Source organism: Condylura cristata, unplaced genomic scaffold, assembly GCF_000260355.1.
Source record: "Condylura cristata isolate star-nosed mole 26May11 unplaced genomic scaffold, ConCri1.0 scaffold00022, whole genome shotgun sequence".
NCBI lineage: Eukaryota > Metazoa > Chordata > Mammalia > Eulipotyphla > Talpidae > Condylura > Condylura cristata.
Window position 1 is genome coordinate 18309455 of NW_004567123.1, and position 17004 is coordinate 18326458.

Here is a 17004-nt window from a genome sequence, read left to right on the forward strand (position 1 = left end):
GTCTCTGGTGAAGCCTCTCACTGACCCTGTACCTCTGGCCTATACCCCAGTTCTGTATGCACAAGTAAATAAATCTTTTAAAAAGGGGGGGGGAAATCATCTTTTCAGGTGTTCTTTTTACACTTTTTGGTATTAACCAAGTTTTCTCTGGACCTGCCTAATAGACATACCTATGTACAATTAGAAATTTTTATATCTTGTATTTTGTGATCATTGCTAAAAAGACCTCCAGAAGATATTTATTCATAATGCAAGTATTTGGTCTCTCAGTACCCCCTTTCTCTCTTACTGTCTACTCTTAACATGTTTCTGTGTATCTTGCATAATAATGCACAATGAGCTCATTTTTCTAACAGATTGATATTCAGTGTACATTGGCCTGTTGCTGCACAGTAACTGCAAAGCATTGCTTATGGCTTTCTTGAGTATCAGAAAGACAACTAAAACCTGACCTGTAATCTTTTGCACTATATTGTAGCCTTATGATAAATTTGGTAGATTTGTTATGCTTCAGCCAGCAATTCTAGCCAACCTTTATCATTATTCATTCCATCAAATTCTTACCAGCCTATTACTGTTAGCAATTTTTGCCTAAAGTTAGTAGCCTATTCTTTTCCTTTATGCTTTATCAGTTCTTCTGTTATCCATATCACACTTCCACTCTGCCTTATTTCTTCCCACCCACCCACCCATTTTTCTCTTAGTGGGGCTCATTATATTAGGGTATCTGATATATTAATAACCAGCTACTGATGACCCATCTCTCACTACTCTTGGGGTTGGGAATTTCTGAATTGTGTTTACCCAAAATTACATTAGCACTTCTTAGTTATGTCTAAGATACTTGAGGTGTAGAATAGATGAAGGGGCAGCTACATTATTTATGGTGTTCCAAAATAGATAAACATGGAGTCAGACTGATTCTAATCGTGATCCATTCTTTCCTAGCTGTGTACTCCTTAATTTTGCCAGGCATTAGTTTGTTTTTCTCTAAAGTGGGGACAGTAGAAATACCTATCTTACCTTTCTCTTTGGTGAGTCTTTGGTAAAGATTATGTTAGCTTATATATTAAAGCTCTTAGTAATTGGCAAATGGTAAATAGTGAATTATGGGCCTTGTTTCTGTACTCAAATCACTTTTGTGGTACATGAGACTAGGAAGAGCAGCTTTGTAGAAGGTAAAATCTGCAAGCTAAGTCTTAGAGGATAAGGAGGAGTTAGCATCTTAGTGGGTGAAGAAGAGAGAATTCCAGCAGCAGCATGCTTAAGAGCTATAAGAGAACACTGCGTGTTTGTGGAAATTGTACGTAGTTTACTTTAAAGAGTGAGATAAAAGTGAGGAAGTAAGAGGAAATGATGCAGGAAAGATAACCAAGAACAGGTTACAGTGAACCTTGTAGTGCTTATGAAGGAGTTTAAATTTGATCCTCCATCAGTCCTTCCATCCACAGAATCTGGTTCCTCTGTTATGCAGACATAAATATCCTAAGAGCAGCTATAGCAAAAAGGGGGAGGAGGGCAGAGAATTGGCCTCAAATGAACTGATATCTCTTTAAAGCTAATACTCCTCTGGAATACTTTATTAATTAAACCTGAGCTTTGCAAGGTTCATTATTGCTTTAGTTGTGTGCCTTGTTGTTTGTCTCAATCATTCGTCTGCTGATTAGTAACCCTGAACTCTGGTATCTCCCCCCTCCCTTTTTTCGTATGTTCCCTTTTTAATATACTCTGCTGTTACCCCTGGGACATAAACTCCAGGACCCGTCCCTGGCCTGCTCATGTTTGTTTTCTTTGCCCCTTGTGCCTGCCTCTGCTATAACATTTGTAGTATGTGTTAAGTAATCCTTAAGGTAACATTTTTATTATGTCATAAAAAGTGCATGGCAAATATATTATAACTCATGGACTTTGTTTAAAAATGAACGGATAATTTATTGAGTGTGTTACATGAACCTTGCTCCCCTCCCCATTTCAGCTGAGACTTGCTGCTCATTTAGCTTAGCCTCCTATTGAGTTCTCCCTCCCTGTGACATGCTGGTAAAGCAGACACATGGTTGGCTAGAAATGACATCATAGTTTATGTACTCAATAAAAATTTAATTAAGTCATTATAGGAATTGCAGTCATCATTTAACCCTCTGATTTCTTCTGTTTAGTTTATTATTAAACATTCAGTAATACCAGTCACCAAATCCTGATGGCTTATAAAATAGCTGCATGGATTTTAATAGCTTAAATAAATGGGAAAATATGAGTAACTGATATAAAAAGGAACCTTTTCTGTGGTGGTGCTGTATGTATGGATTTTTATAAAACGCAAATCGTTATGGAAAGGATAAGAGTTTAATAAAAGAACGGTCCACTGCTCTCTGGGGGGAGTTTCTCCTCTGGTTTGTCCATCTGTATATTCATGGACATGATGCTCCATAGAGAATGGTCTGACAATGGGGACACAAAATATGTACGCAAGTGAACAAAAGCTTAAGTAAGGGACTCAAATCCCAACAGAGGTTCCCTGGAGGGAATATCCAGCTCTTCTTGGCTGCTGGGCTCAAAGGACCCAGCAGGGAGAGTCCAGTAGTTCAGGAAGCTGCTCTCACTTATCCTCACCTGTTGCCTGCAGATCATGTGTCTGTACGGATTGAACTTCCACCCTCTTCCAGGAAGAGCCCTTTTCATGATCTAATCCAGCCTGGGTGATGATATCTGAAAACCATTCCTAGCCATGGCAGTTTGCCATCTCGCAGCTAGAGGTGAAGGGGGTGGGAGGACAGCTTACAGGTTACTGGAGTTAGAATATTGGACCAGGAGGAAGGAGCCACCTTGCTAATAAGGAATTCTATTCCTGCTCTCCATTCTTCCCAGACAAGAGCCTTCCAGAATACAAGTATATCCCAAGTGTGTTTTATGTAAATGGACCTTGCCATAAAGCAAGAACTGAGATTTGCAGATTAATGGGTGGTGATCTCTGGAAATACCCTGCAGTGGTGAAGCAAGAAAAGCACTAACCCAGAAATAAGGTTCTAATCTTGGCTCTGACAGTAACTGGAGTGTGACCTCTCCATTTTTGGGTCTCTGTTCATTTCCTCAGTAGGTTTGAATTAGGTGATCCTGAGGGGCCTTCCATCTGGAAATCTTACTAGTTTGCTACAGCACATAAACTAGCTTTGCTAAGCAGGTTCATTGAAGGAACCTCTGAGAGATGCCCCTGCTCTTGTGTGACATCTCTGACATTGCTCACTTAGGGCTCTGTTTCTTTTTGAAAATTCTGAGAACTAGTATGGCCTCAAAGTGCATTGATAGTTGTGGTTTGTAGTGCCATTCTCACATTACAGAAGGAGTTAGCTCTCCCTCTGGCTTATCTCTTGACCCTTTCTTTCACCTCAGTCCATTCTAGAAAATGGTAATGTGTTTCAGAAATTTCAGAAATGTGGAAGGTATTGAATGGCAAAACATGGAAAACAAATGGATGTTCTTGGGTAGAACATGCTGTGCATGGCATTCAGGCCTAGAGTGTCATCCATTGTATGCAGTGTTAAACTCCATTCTGGGCCAGGCCCTGGACTAGGTGTTGAGGCTGCCAAGATTAATCAGAGGTCCTTATGACCGTTGACCAGCTCACAGTTTAGATTGACTGACAAGTGGAACATGAGCAACTCTAAGTCATGTTATACACCCAGGGGAAGAAGCATGGATATGTTAGGGGGAAATGATATCCTGAACGAACTCTATAGACACAGGTTTTATGGACTCCACCCCCACTCTACACCAAAGAGATTAAGACACTGGGAACTACAGATCCCATCATCACCGAAGGGAAAAGTGCTGGGACCTGAGGGTGGTTTAAACAGCCAGGTTTGGTATAAAAGCAGACATGTGGGCCTTGGGGGTGGGGGTGGGGTTGCTTGGCTTCGTGTTTTGACTTGGCTTTTCGCCCGCTCTCAGTAGGCTTTAGGATTCCAGGTCAGTGGAACTGGTAGGACACATTATCTCTCTTTCTCCCTGAGTTATTCATTTCTTCGTTTCCTTTTTTTTTTTTTTTTTTTGTTAATAAATCCTTTATTAACCTTTTGTGTTTGCCTGTAGTTGAGTCTTATTATAACATTACAAGTTTCTTTAAGTGCATAGGTGAGGACCCACAGTCAGGCAACTCTTTCCATATTAGGGGTTGCCCTGTAACAGTTAGAGCCCTGAAAACACAAAGGATAGGCTAATTTGACTGGGTCAAGGTGAAGTGGGAGAGGCTATGGGCTACACTCCCAGATGTATCCAGTCTCATGTTTTCCAGTCTTGAGCTTCACAATTTTCTCTTCCTTTTTGAAATTTATCCTTGACTGTAAAGTATTAGAAGTTTTAGTTTTATATACACAAACCAGAGGTATTACTTATAATTCCTTGCATTTGCAGAGCACTTTGCAGCTTACCAAGGTTTTAGCAACACACTGTTGAATTAGGGAATGAGTACATGCTAATTCATTTGCTCGTCAGAACAGTTCTATGTATAGAGTGTTTAAAAGATAAGGAAATGGAATCAGGTTATTTCACTTACCTAACATCAAATCCTGTTTTTACAGCAGAATTATGACATGAACCCCGGTTTTCTGACTAATTCTAGATTCTTTCACTACTCCTTTCTTCCTTTCAGAGACATTATAAAGCATGGAGTTAAATCAGTCAACCTTTGATTTATGATACAAAATAAAATTGCCCTCCTAAAGGCAGGACCATGATGGAATCTAAAGCACATGGCAATGGATTCACTCTGACCTGGATGCCAGTCTCAGCTTTATCACTAAATTGCTCTGGGACTTAGGGCAGGTCACTTCACCTGTCTGAGCCTGTTTTCTGCATCTATAAAAAAGTGCCTATAGCACACATCTAGCCCTCTGAGTTCTGGTGGTGATTAGAGGAGATAGTGTCCATAAAGCATCTGGCCCATAGCAGGTGTTCAGTATATAGAAGGGATAGCAGTGGGCATGGGCATAGTTAGGGTAGTTAGACACAATTCTTATTCTCTATATGAAGTTTCAAATGATTTTTGCTTGTTTCTGGAACCTTTTGTTGTTTTAAGATTTATTTTATTTATTTATGCATACAAGAACTAGTGTGTAGGCCAGAGGTACAGGGGTTGGGGTGAGATAATTCTTCAGAGACAGAGTAGGGCACTTAACAAGCAGACTGAAATACACTACTGAGGGGAGCAGAGGGCAAAACAGGACAGGTCTGCTGTGCTATGTGGGTCACCTTGGGTGGGGATTGAACCATGCTGCAGTTACTGTGGAGAGCTTCATAGTGCTGAGACTTAATCTCTTGCACCATCAGGGAGGCCCAGGAACCTATTGATTTGAATATTTAATATTAATACTTAATATTAATGTGTATATACCAAACATTATGTTGGGCTTTCTGTTGGGATCCCAGAAAGGAATAAAACACAAAACCTATCCTTAAGCATATTCCTGGCAATCTGAAGGTCAAAGTTTTACCCTACTAAAGACTTTCAGTGAACTGCAATCTAGACTTACCAGGGTCTTAAAAGTTGTCACTGGAATTGCATTTCAAAACTGTCTCTTAACATTAACAGTCATACTATTTCAGTCCAGCCTAGTCTTTCCTCCTCTCCACAAAGGAAGGCTTCAGAGGCCTTCCCTTCTCCCTTCAGTATCTCACTCACAGTCCTGCCTCCTCATCTGTGGCAGTTTCCTTCTTCTGTTCTTCACCACAACAGCCTTTGAGTGGTTCTAAAGACATTTCCTAACCTGTTTCCAGTGTTTCTGCCCATCTACTCTCCCTTAAACTTCCAGATGTTTTCTTTCCTGTCTCTGCACATTTGCACATCTTGTTTCCTCTGTCTAGAATGCCTTCTCTCCTACCCCTCACTATCTCCTGTCAGATTTCTCTTCCTCCAAGGTCCACTAAATCATTGCTTCCTAGATAGTGTTTCCCCACCTCCCCACGCAGAGATTATTTGTGCTAAAATTCATTAGTCGTTCATCACTTTTAACTAACATTTAAGGCAACACATTGAACTGTAGTTATTTTTTGCATGTGTAATTTTCCATACTAGATTATGTGCTTCTCCTGTCAAGAAACTGTTTCTTATACTTGTACTCATTGGGCCTGGCACAAAGCCTGACATAGAGTTGGGCCCAATACAACTAAACTAAGTTACTGCTTTCTGTACATTGGTAATGAAACCTAAAAGGAATTGTCAAATTGTGCAGAATCCTGACAAGGAGAGGGAATTGGACTGTGTGACTTGTTGGGGCTCCTCTCATTCTACTGATAATCTGTAACACATAGAGTCAAAAATGATACTTTCTGTTTTTTTCCCTTTCATTCATACTTTTGTTTCTGCCATTTTGTTTCTATAGGTGAATTCCTATATCCTGAAGAAGAACATGATCCTTATGACAAATAATTTCTATGCAGCTATTTTGGGATATGATGAGGTAAGATCATTATTAGCCAGACTTAAGACAGAAGTGTGGCTCCCCATCAGAGGCTTTTGATGGGAGCCTCTGCTTCAGAGACTTAATACTTAATAATAATTAATTAATGGCCTCCCTTTAAGGTTTTATATTCCGCCCCCGCTCCCCCATCTTTGTTCATTATATTGACAACTAGAATGAATGTGCCCAGCATCTGCCTATGCTTGGAAAAGATAGTACTATATAATATGGTCATAGCACCAAACTAGCATTCACTGAGTGCCTGTGGTGTGCTGGATAAGGGATAAAAACAAATCAGTCACTGTCTCAGGCACCACCCAAAGAGAGACTGCCCCCAGCAGTCTGCCAGACAAATTAAGTACTTTTTTGGCTTAAAACTGATGAAGCTGCACATACATAATTGGTTAAAGTAGAATATACAAGACACTTTCCTTTCCTGCCTAATTCTCTGCCATAGAGAAGACTTTGTTAACAGTCTAGTAGCTGTCCTTCCAGATGTTACCTGTGCACACACATGCACCTATGCATAGGTTCCTTTATGCAAATGGAAGCTGCAAACACACACCATTCTGCAACTTGTTCTTTTCACTGAAAAAAAAAAATGAAATTTTGGGCATCCTTCTATATCAGAACATTCAGGTTTTTCTCTTTATTTTTAAACTGTAAACTATGCATAAAACCTAATCATTTACATTTTAACCATTTGTATATTCCTTTTAATGGCATTAAGAATGTTCATGTTGTTAAGCAACTATCACACCATCCATCTCTAGAACCCTTTCCATCTTCCCAAGCTGAAATTCAACTCTGCTGATTAAATACTATTCTGCCACTTTCCTCTTCACTGAGCTCCTGGCAGTCATCACTCTGTATTCTGTTTCAGTGACTTTGACTAAGTACCTCGTGTAAATGGAATATGAATACTACAATTTTTATTCTTTTGTGACTGGTTTTACTTGCATATTGTCTTCCAGGTTCATCAGTGTCTAGCATTTGTCTCTGTCTCAGCTTTTTCCTCCCATCTGTTATTTTGGAAATTTCAAACTCAGTAGGAAAGTTACAGAATAGTATAATAAACATCTGATACACACCACCAGGATTCATCATACCCCATCTGTTTAACAGACTGTGTGCTTTTATATACTCAAATTTGTAATTACCTCTAGAGTTAATGCAAGTATTGCCCCTCAGAAGAACTCCTCTAGGCTCAGCTCTCTCTGCCTTTCCTAGACTCTCACATCACTTGTTACTGTCACCCTGACTGGGCAGGGATTTCTGTGGGTAGTGGCAGTCAGTGTCCATTATGATTGTATTTCTGTTGCCTTGCATGTTCTTGGCATGTGGTAGGTGGAGGGGATAAGGAAGGAAAGAAATACATAAAGGGATAAAAGTAAGAAACTAGTGTTCAGGCTGGAGGAAATGGTATCAGCCAGAAGGTAATAATTGACACTGTGAAATAAGCTTACAAAAAAATTAAGTTAAATGACTTGCTTAGGGTCATGGGACTAGTTAAAATTAAGGTTTCCTGGCTCCCAGTCCACTAGATATCCTCAATTATACTGGAGCAATTTAGATTGCATACCACACACCTCATTCATTTAAAATGAGCTTTTTGAGAATGAGATGGGAGTTGAGAAACACGGCTTACATCTACATGTCAGTTGTGAAATTTAATAATCCTGATTTCAGAAACCTTACCATGTGTAAAAGAATGAGACTTATAAAGAAATCACATTCTCTTTTGGCATTTGTTGAGTCTTATTGCAAGCAGTTCTGTTGACTCAGTTGATTTCTTTAACAGGTATTAATAAAAATGTTCTGATCATGTTTTTTTTTTAATCTATTTCTTAAGCACTGCTCTGAAAATTCCAGTTCAGTAGAAGTGGGGCTTGGTCTTTCAGCAAGTACCCCCAGTGACTCTTGAGAGGAATATACTAATTTGTGTTTATAAAAGTTCCTCAGTAACTTTTCTAGAATAATTTTAAGATTTTAATGTGCTTGTGGATCACCGGAAGACTCAGCAAATCAGGGCTAAAGCAAGGTTCTGCATTGCTAACAAGATGCAGTCACCAGACTGTAGAGCTCTGCTGTCCAGTACTAGCCACACTGGCTGTTTTAACTTATTTTTGTTAAATAAAATAGAAAATTCAGTTCCTCAGTTGTGCAAGTTACATTTTCGGTGCTCAACCACTGTATGTAGCTGGTTGCAGCTGTATTCGACGGTGCATCTCTGAGAGTTCCGTGGAGCCTGCTGTCTGCTGTTCTCCTATCCTTGCCACTTCTAGGCCTTCTGTGAACTAATTTCCTATTGTGACATTCCTGTCTGCCTCTGTCTCCCTTTTCCTTCCAATGGATAACCTGCTCTCCAGGTGAGTCATTTGCCTCACTGCCTGACAGACAAGCTGTGCCTGGTTGAGGCTTTCCTGGACAACCAAGTATGGAGGACAATAGCTGAGTCTATCAGCTTTTACCTTCTCTACATGTGAACTAACGTTACCCTTTTCTTGTTTAGAATATAGCTCTCCAAATACTCTCCATACTTACAGGCCCCCTTCTGCACAAGACTTTCTCTGACCACTAGGTTTCTGGGGCTTTTTTTTTTTTTTTTTTTTTTAATTAAAAAGTTTATTTTTACATCATTTTTTACATTTTTTTTTTCATCTCAATTGTAATCCCCACGGGTTTCCCATCACCAAATCACCCCTGTGCCACCACCATAGTCCCGTGCATTTCCCTCCCTTCCCCCCCCCCCCCCCCGTTTTTTGATCCCATTCCGGTTTCTGGGGCTTTTTAACTCTGAATTTCAAACACACACACACACACACACACACACATACATACATACATAAGCAAATACCTAATTAGAGTGCAGTGGTAAAGAATAATAGGGGTGATATGCTTAGTGTAGAACAGGAGGGTCTCTGAGGATTTGTCATAGAAATTCAGACTGAAGAATGGGGAGCCAGCCATGTACAGAATATACCTTGTGAGTCTCCCCTGTGCAGATTTGTTCCTTCTGTGGAATTTAATTCTCAATTGCTGTTTGATGTGTTTTTATTGCACACCCTCTCTGAGGCAGGTATTGACTGCATCCTCACTAGAGCTAGCCTGGTACCATCCCCTGACCTCATCTGTGCATTCTGGTCCTAGTTCTACCACCAATTAGTGAGATAACTCCTAAACTTCAGTGTGCTTATCTTTAAAATGGGGATAATAATATCTGCTCTTCTCTGTAGTCATTAAGAGCCAGGTGTGTGAAAGAACTCTGAGCGTCTGAAACAGCCAGGTTATTATTACTGTTAATCTGAGTCTGAGTCATTCCATTTCTTTTGACTGATTGTGGATTTACCTTTTCCCATTTCACTCACCACTGAAGCTGCCTGTTTGCAGCAGGCCATAGCTCTCAAGCTTTTGCTCTCCTGTTGCTCTGTGCTCATTCTCCAGGTCCTTGAAACACCCGCTCCGCTCCGCTCCCGTTGCTACTCCTGCTCCCGCTCCTTACTGTGCACTGTATTGGGCTGCTGCCAGCAGCACTCCGGCATGTGCCCAGGGCACTTCAGACACAGGGAGCCTGTTGTGTTAGCAAATAGCTTGGAGAATGGTGATGTGCCTGAGCTTGTCTTTGGCTCCTGTCCCCATCTTCTGGAAAAAGCTGGTTTTCCTGAGTCAGCCATTGTGCCAGGACAGTTTTTTAAGCTGTAGAATTACAGGGGTATTTAGCAGGGGGCATTTGGAACTGGTGGAATGTTTTTCCACCAAACTGTCAGCATGGACATGGCCCTTCCTGGCAGGAGACCTAAACCTAGACCTCATACACTGTGATGCCCCCGAGCCAGCCCCACCAGAGCATCCCATACACCATCCTGGATCTTTGTGTAATCATTTACCACTTCACAGGGCCTTTCATGTTCCTTATCTGTTAATTTTCACAACAATTCTGTAGGATAGATATTACTATGTTTGTTTCTCTCGTGAGAAACTGAGGCTCAGGAAAGGCTAATGACTTCCCAAAGGGCCACATAACCATGAAGTAACAGAGCTGCCATTTGAACACAGGTGGTCTGATCCCCACAGCTGCCTGCCAAAGCCAGCTCCTAATCTTTGTATCTGACATATTACACTTAACAAAAACATCTTTACATTATCTTTTATAATTCAAGCATACTGTGAAGAGGACAAAAATTTCCATCTCTAATACATGAGAAGGTTGAGAGTCAGGTTTGGTGACTTGCCCTCCGTCACTGAGCTTGCCAGTGCTAGAGTCAAGGTTTGAATCTCGCCTTCTAACTTCTGCTTAGCACTTTGGTTCTACATTACCGTGGTACTTGGATAGGGTACCTTCTCTGGACCTTTTTCTTTGGTCACCCTCATTCAGGAAGCAAGACCCCTCTCTCACCCCATCCATAAAGTTCCAGGCTAGAAAATGGCCCCAGTGCATGGCCTAAACACTAATTAGCCTCTGTGCTGTTTGGGTTTCCCAGCCAAGCTCTCCTCTGTACTGGGAGAGGCAGTGTACACACACGGGCTCTGAGCATTCCCTCTGGGGCACGACAGTTCTGCTGAGCCTGTTTCTCTACATAGAGTGACAGTGAGACCAGAATGCACTTCCCTTCTTAAAAGAACTGGTGGCCCTACAGATGTGTGCACTTGGAACAGGAGAGAAGGCACATTCTATGCCTACCTCTCTTCCTAGGGGAAAAACAGCATTCAGAATACTCCAAGTCCATTGCTCGTGCAGAATAGCAGAATCACTGCCAGGTGCAGTGTAATAGAGTGGATGGGACTGTAAACTGCAAGTGTCACCCATATGTGAATCCATATCTGTGTCACCCTTAGCCAGTGCATGGTCCTCTGTTCTTTGTATGAAAGTAAGGGGTGGAGCTGGTACATTCTGAAGATGCCTCCAGCTCCACCATGTAGCTTTCCCATTTCTCTATCTACGCCAGTTCTGTCGTTGCCAGCATGTTCACAATATCCGCAGGTTTTGTATCACGATTCTGCAGTGCTTTCCAGAAGTCCAATTACTGTACTCTGTTCCAGGGGATCCTTTCAGATGATCATGGGTTGGCTGCTGCCCTCTGGAGAACCTTCTTCAACCAGAAATGTGAAGACCCTCGCCAGCTTGAATTGTTGGTCGAGTATGTGAGGAAACAGGTGAGCACCACTTTCCTTTCCCTCCAAAGTCTCATGGAAAGTAGGTTCTTCCTGAGTTCCTGAGACTTTCAGAGGACCATGAGAGATTGTGTTCCCAGAAGCCAGTTTGAGGAGATTCCGACAAAATCATGTCAGCAGTAGGCACTGATGAAGAGCACCTTCTGTGTATCTTCCTGAGGCTGGGAAGTGGAACTAGAAGAAAAAGCACCAAGTGTTTTCAAAACTTTCAGTCTTTCATTCATTACACATTTGATTCCCTACTGTGTGCCGAGCTCTACGCTAGATCCTTTGTATACATAGTCCTGTAAGATAGGGGTATACAGTGCAGCCTTCTCCTGTAGCCCCCAATTTAAGCCCCAGGATTCATTTTTCTTACCCCTGATTTCTAGCAAGTCTGAGCTTCAGGCAGGATTCTACTGATAATCCTGAAGCTCTTCCCACGAGATGCTATATCCATAGTCAAGCAGGGTTCTCTCTACTTTAGTAGTCACCCCTCTGGCTCCTAATAGTTCCTGACATCAAAACTTTCAGGAGGGAAGTCCAGAGAGGGAAGATGGCTTAACTAAAAAGTTTTCCTCAAGCCTGTAGAAATTCATTCCTCGATCTCTCTGACTCGCAGTTCTTTATTCACTCATCTCATTTTAGATGAGTGGCAGGGAAGAGGGGCTCCCAGTGAGTCATCCCAGTGTCTTGCCTAAAACCTCAAGCTGGGTGATTCATGATTCACTAGAGACCTCAGATGCTCGATAGCTCATCAGCTCAGGCTGTCCCATGAGTCACACCTTTGCTTCCTGGGTCTGGCCTCTGAAGCTGAAGAGACCTCACTCCACAGTTATTCTTATTCACCTGTGTCCATGGACTTCAGGCCTCTAATAGCTAGGAAAGGGAGAGCTGGGCCAAGGCTTTCAAGGAGAAGACTGGGTCAGTGGGGCCATCTTGTTCAGTGTTGGAAGAGCCATATACTGAAGCTCTTCAAACTCACTCTAGAGTAAAGAACTGCAGAAGCCAGGAGCTTTCTAGCAAAAGCTAGAAAGATGACACTGTGGCCAGAGGATCTCACATACAGGAAAATTCTGAAATACTATTTGTTTCACCCTCAGATTAAAGTATAACTGGGTCTTCCAATCTAGATTGCTCAGCCAGGCTGAGAGTATCCAAGGGCCTAGGGTTGCTCAGGGTGGTGGTATACACTCTGACCCTTGGATGGGATAGTTTTCAACCAGTCTTCTCAGGAGTCAGAGCCTTGAGTGCTCAGATTGGAGGCACAAATGGGAGGAAGCCCAATAGAAACATGATTGTTGTCTCCAGATATCATTTGGGGAGCAAGAGAATACAGCATTTGGTCTTTCCAGTTCCAGAGGGAAAAGATGGACCAATGCCAACAGTCTTAGAGAGCAGCACTAGTTTGTCTAGGATAACAAGCATTTTAAAAGCAGGCGGAGATAAACACTTGAGCCATCCTAGAGCTAAGACCCACTGACTAAAGTTAGGGCCCAGTAGAGGACACTAGAGTTCCAGTGACTAGAGGCACATGTGTATTATTTAATGTTTTCATGAGTCCTATAGGACTAGTTGCTGGTAAACAGGATGATTTCTGTTACAAACCCTGACTTTCTGGATTGCAGAAACTTTCTGATTGCAGAACTTTCTAGATAACCCTACATGAGAAGACATGTTCTTAAAGTGTGTCTGTTTGTCTGTTCATAAGCATGATGGGAAATTCCCTAATGTTTCCCACTAACCTTCAGTGACATTGTTTCCTTGAACCTACTTCACATGCTATAATCTGGAGATTACAGACTCTTTCCTTACCTGGTGCTGTGGTGGTCAGAAACCCCTTTATGTACTCTCCCCTTTCTCTTTAGGAGGCTGATTTCTGATGCCACCTCACATACGACCTGCCCTTGTCTCTTTCCTGTTTCCTCCTCTCCCTGTTGCAGATGCAGTACTTGGACTCCATGAATGGTGAGGACCTGCTTCTGACAGGGGAGGTCAGCTGGCGCCCTCTAGTGGAGAAGAATCCTCAGAGCGTCCTGAAGCCCAGTTCCCCAACTTACAACGACGAGGGTCTTTGATGGTCTTATTCGTCCAAACTGCTGGCCAGCTAGCTTTGAGGAGCCACCAGGGGAGAGGTGACTGTTTGGCTCAGGGCCCTGCAGAAAGTGACCTGAACTGACCTCTAACAGCATCTATCAAATGTCTGGCCCCGGTTGTGTTGATTTTTCTCTTTGGATGCTCATGAGTATGATCTGGTGGGGCTCAGTGCTGGGATGTAAATGCTTAGCACTTCTCCCTCAAGAGAAGCTTTGAGCAAGAGCTCTCCAGCATATATCTCCCAAATCTCCTGTAACAACCATGTGATTGATAGCTTTTCCCAAAGGTGAAAGGGATGGTGCTGTTAAAAAGGTGCACCCCCCACAAGGCCCACTGTGGCCTAGGAGCCATTTGTAATGCTGCTGAGTCAAGAAAAGTAACCTGGCTCTGTCCTCCAGCTTTGAACTGTGGGGTTGAGTTGGCCATTAAAAGAAACAGAGTCATTTCTCTGCATGGCTTTTTTTTAATTCCAGTTTCTTTTAAAAACTTACTGAGTTGACAGTTGCCATAAGTTGAGGAGCACACTGCCCAGCTCAGTTGGAGACAGGGAGGAGGAGAAAGGTCAGGAGGGTCTCTGCTGCTAGTTTTGCCTCCACTTCATGGAGCTAGCACTCATCTGGCCAAGGCACCTCCTGCGAGGCCCTGTCCTCTAGAACCCAGGAGGCCTCTCAGTGGCTGAGGTGTTTGTTTCATCCTAAATTGTTTGAAAGGAGGACTCAAGAACAAAGGTCCCTTTGCCACCCCCTATTGAACTACAGGTGAAGGACATGCTGTCTTCCCTGTCTTGGTTCCCCCTTAGAGATTTTTGGGTGAAAAAAGAACTTGGCTTACTTGTACCTAACCACCTTCCCAGCCCTCTCCCCAGCTCTCTACGCCCTTCCCAACTTGAGGCGCATGTGCTGTGGAGCCTCCTTGGTCTGAGTACTTGAGGACCAGTCCCCTCCTCCCTCTTAGTGTGGGTCATCTCTTGGGGGATTTTCTTTAAATTTAAGAAAGGGGGCGGGGAACCATGTTGCCCTTCCTTTCCCCATCAAACTTTGTTCATTTAACTTGCTATAAAATGAGTCATATAAAGAAACTCTATATGGGTGAGGTATATCCCACTTCTGTGAAAACATTACAAATCAAACCGCCTTCTCTGAGTTTATTTAAGATGCTTTTGTTGCGAGTGGAGCTCTAGAGTGAAGCCTCCTCTGTGTGTGTGAGATAATAACACCTTGTAACTCATTACAGCTGGGCACTATTTACATAAACCAGAGCTGAGCCAGGCAGGAATTTGCTGATTAATTTATTTTTAATGGAGTGAAGTATACCATGCACCAAAATAAACTTTACTGTGTGTACCTAACTGCTCCTGGAATGGATGGAAAAATTAATGGAACAGATTTTGGCTCCCAACTCTACACATTAATTCATATATAAAAATTATTTGAGCCTTAACCCATTTACTGCCCAAGGCAGCTCCCTGACCACAGATCCCAGCCCACAGCACCAGTTTAGCTTCTGGGCTTGCTTTAGAATCATGGAATCTCTAGTTTGGAAGGAACTTGAGAAGTTGTTTGGTCCAGCCCTTATCCAGGTCTTGACTGTCCTCCTCAAAGTCCAGTTGGCCTTTGTTTGTATAGGCCCTGTATGAATACTTCTGCCGGCAGAACACTGCAGCTCATGATATAATACCTCACTTCCTGACCATCAACATCATTCCTAACTGCCCTCCACTCCTCTTCCAGATAAAATCTGACTCCTCAGAGGCTGCAGGACCCTTCTTAGTTTGAGCTCTGCTCCATGTTCAGCTTCTCTGGGCAAACTGAAGCACTGAACCTGAAAAGACCACACTGTTACTGCTTCTGGAATCTTTGTGCCCCCTCTTCTGACAGTAGGACCCCCCCATATATCCTCAAATGCCCTCTTCTCTGTTTGGCCAGATTATACCCTCTTTTAGTGTTGGCAGTTAACCTCTGTGCAAGTGTTTTTCGCATCCCAGCCCTTCATCCTTTACCGTGGGCTCCTGCATTGTGGGCACTGTTTCGGGTCAGTCTTTGTTTTTCCAGTGCTCATAGTAGGCACTGGTGTAAACTACAATAAATAAAAGAAGAAAGCAAGACTATTAGTGATTGTCACTACTAATCCAACAAAATAGCCCCTTTCTGGGCACTCTGTCTGCCTCACCTACTGTTCATCTGATTTTAACAGCTAAGTATGAATTGCTTCCTTTGGCCTTCTCATAACAATGAAAGTCACATGCTCTTTCTAAAGCTGAATGCTTTTCCAGTGTAAATTGTTATTAGACCAAACAAGTGTAGGACATTTCTTGCCCTCAGAAAGACTGCTCTCTAGGAATAATCTTTGTCATTTTTTTGTACTTTGTGTATTTCCAGAAAGGACCACAGCAAAATAAGGGACCCAATTATAGTAAAACTGCAAAATGACTAAAACAAAATGTAAAAGATAAGATGAAAGTATCAGGGAAGAAGAGGAAAAAAGAATCATGTTAGAAAACCTAGTCTGCTAATAGCCAATTCTCGTATAAATAATTTTGAATGTGTTATTGCAAAAACAGTCCTGTAAATTAAGTGGCCTTGTCATTATTTGCCATTTACACTTGTGAGGGAATTAAGGCTTAGAGAGGCCTGGAGGGTCATCTAGAGTGAGAAAAGGCTAAGAGTATCCCAGCCCACATTTTCTTACCCTGGATTCTCTGTTTTTTCCCTATCCCACATTGCTGCCTACAGGTCAACCAGGAAACCTACAAGTGAATATAAAAACTTGCTCTGAGTTTCCTGTCAGCCAAAAGTAGAAAAAGGAAAGGCTGAAAAGTTATTCCCATTGTAACATGAAAAAGTACACTTCATCCATAAGAAGAAACCAATGTTTTTCTTACTTTTTAGAAGAGTGTATTAGGAAGGTTTTAAATGTGAAATACTAAACAGTGAACAGTACCTCTCAGATTTTATTTTTGACTGAAAAAATTAGAAATAGTAAAGAATTTCTTTGTTTGTCAAGCAGAAATTAAAGCTCAGTCCTCAAGTCAGCAAATATTTTTTGCCCTTCTGCTCAGTGCCAGACATGGCTTGGTATTTTTACTTGTATCTCCTTTAATCCTCAGTGACAACTCAGTAAGGTAAGTGTGATTAAACTCCTGATATAGCTGAGGAAGCTGACGCTCTGAGAGGTTTTTTTTGCCCTGCATGTAGACTCAGGTGGTTCTGGTGCCCAAGTCCAATGCTTATAGTTCTGTAAAAGGAGTACTAGATGGGGGAAAAGACAGTTGTGCCATAGTTAAAAAATGAAAGGAAATCTGAAG

The 17004-nt window shown here is 42.1% G+C and overlaps 1 protein-coding gene across 3 annotated transcripts in view; it reads left to right on the plus strand.

The window, feature by feature from the left end:
- LOC101633725 (ubiquinol-cytochrome-c reductase complex assembly factor 1) overlaps nucleotides 1-15049 on the plus strand; it is a 94173-nt gene extending 79124 nt beyond the window's left edge. For all 3 annotated transcript variants that reach the window (XM_004687248.2, XM_012728389.1, XM_012728390.1), the window contains 3 exons: nucleotides 6375-6452; nucleotides 11493-11606; nucleotides 13547-15049. In XM_004687248.2, coding sequence (XP_004687305.1) covers nucleotides 6375-6452; nucleotides 11493-11606; nucleotides 13547-13681 — 327 coding nt within the window. In that variant the 3' untranslated portion in view covers nucleotides 13682-15049. The remainder of the gene's footprint in view (nucleotides 1-6374; nucleotides 6453-11492; nucleotides 11607-13546) is intronic.
- Nucleotides 15050-17004: the final 1955 nt, after the last annotated feature.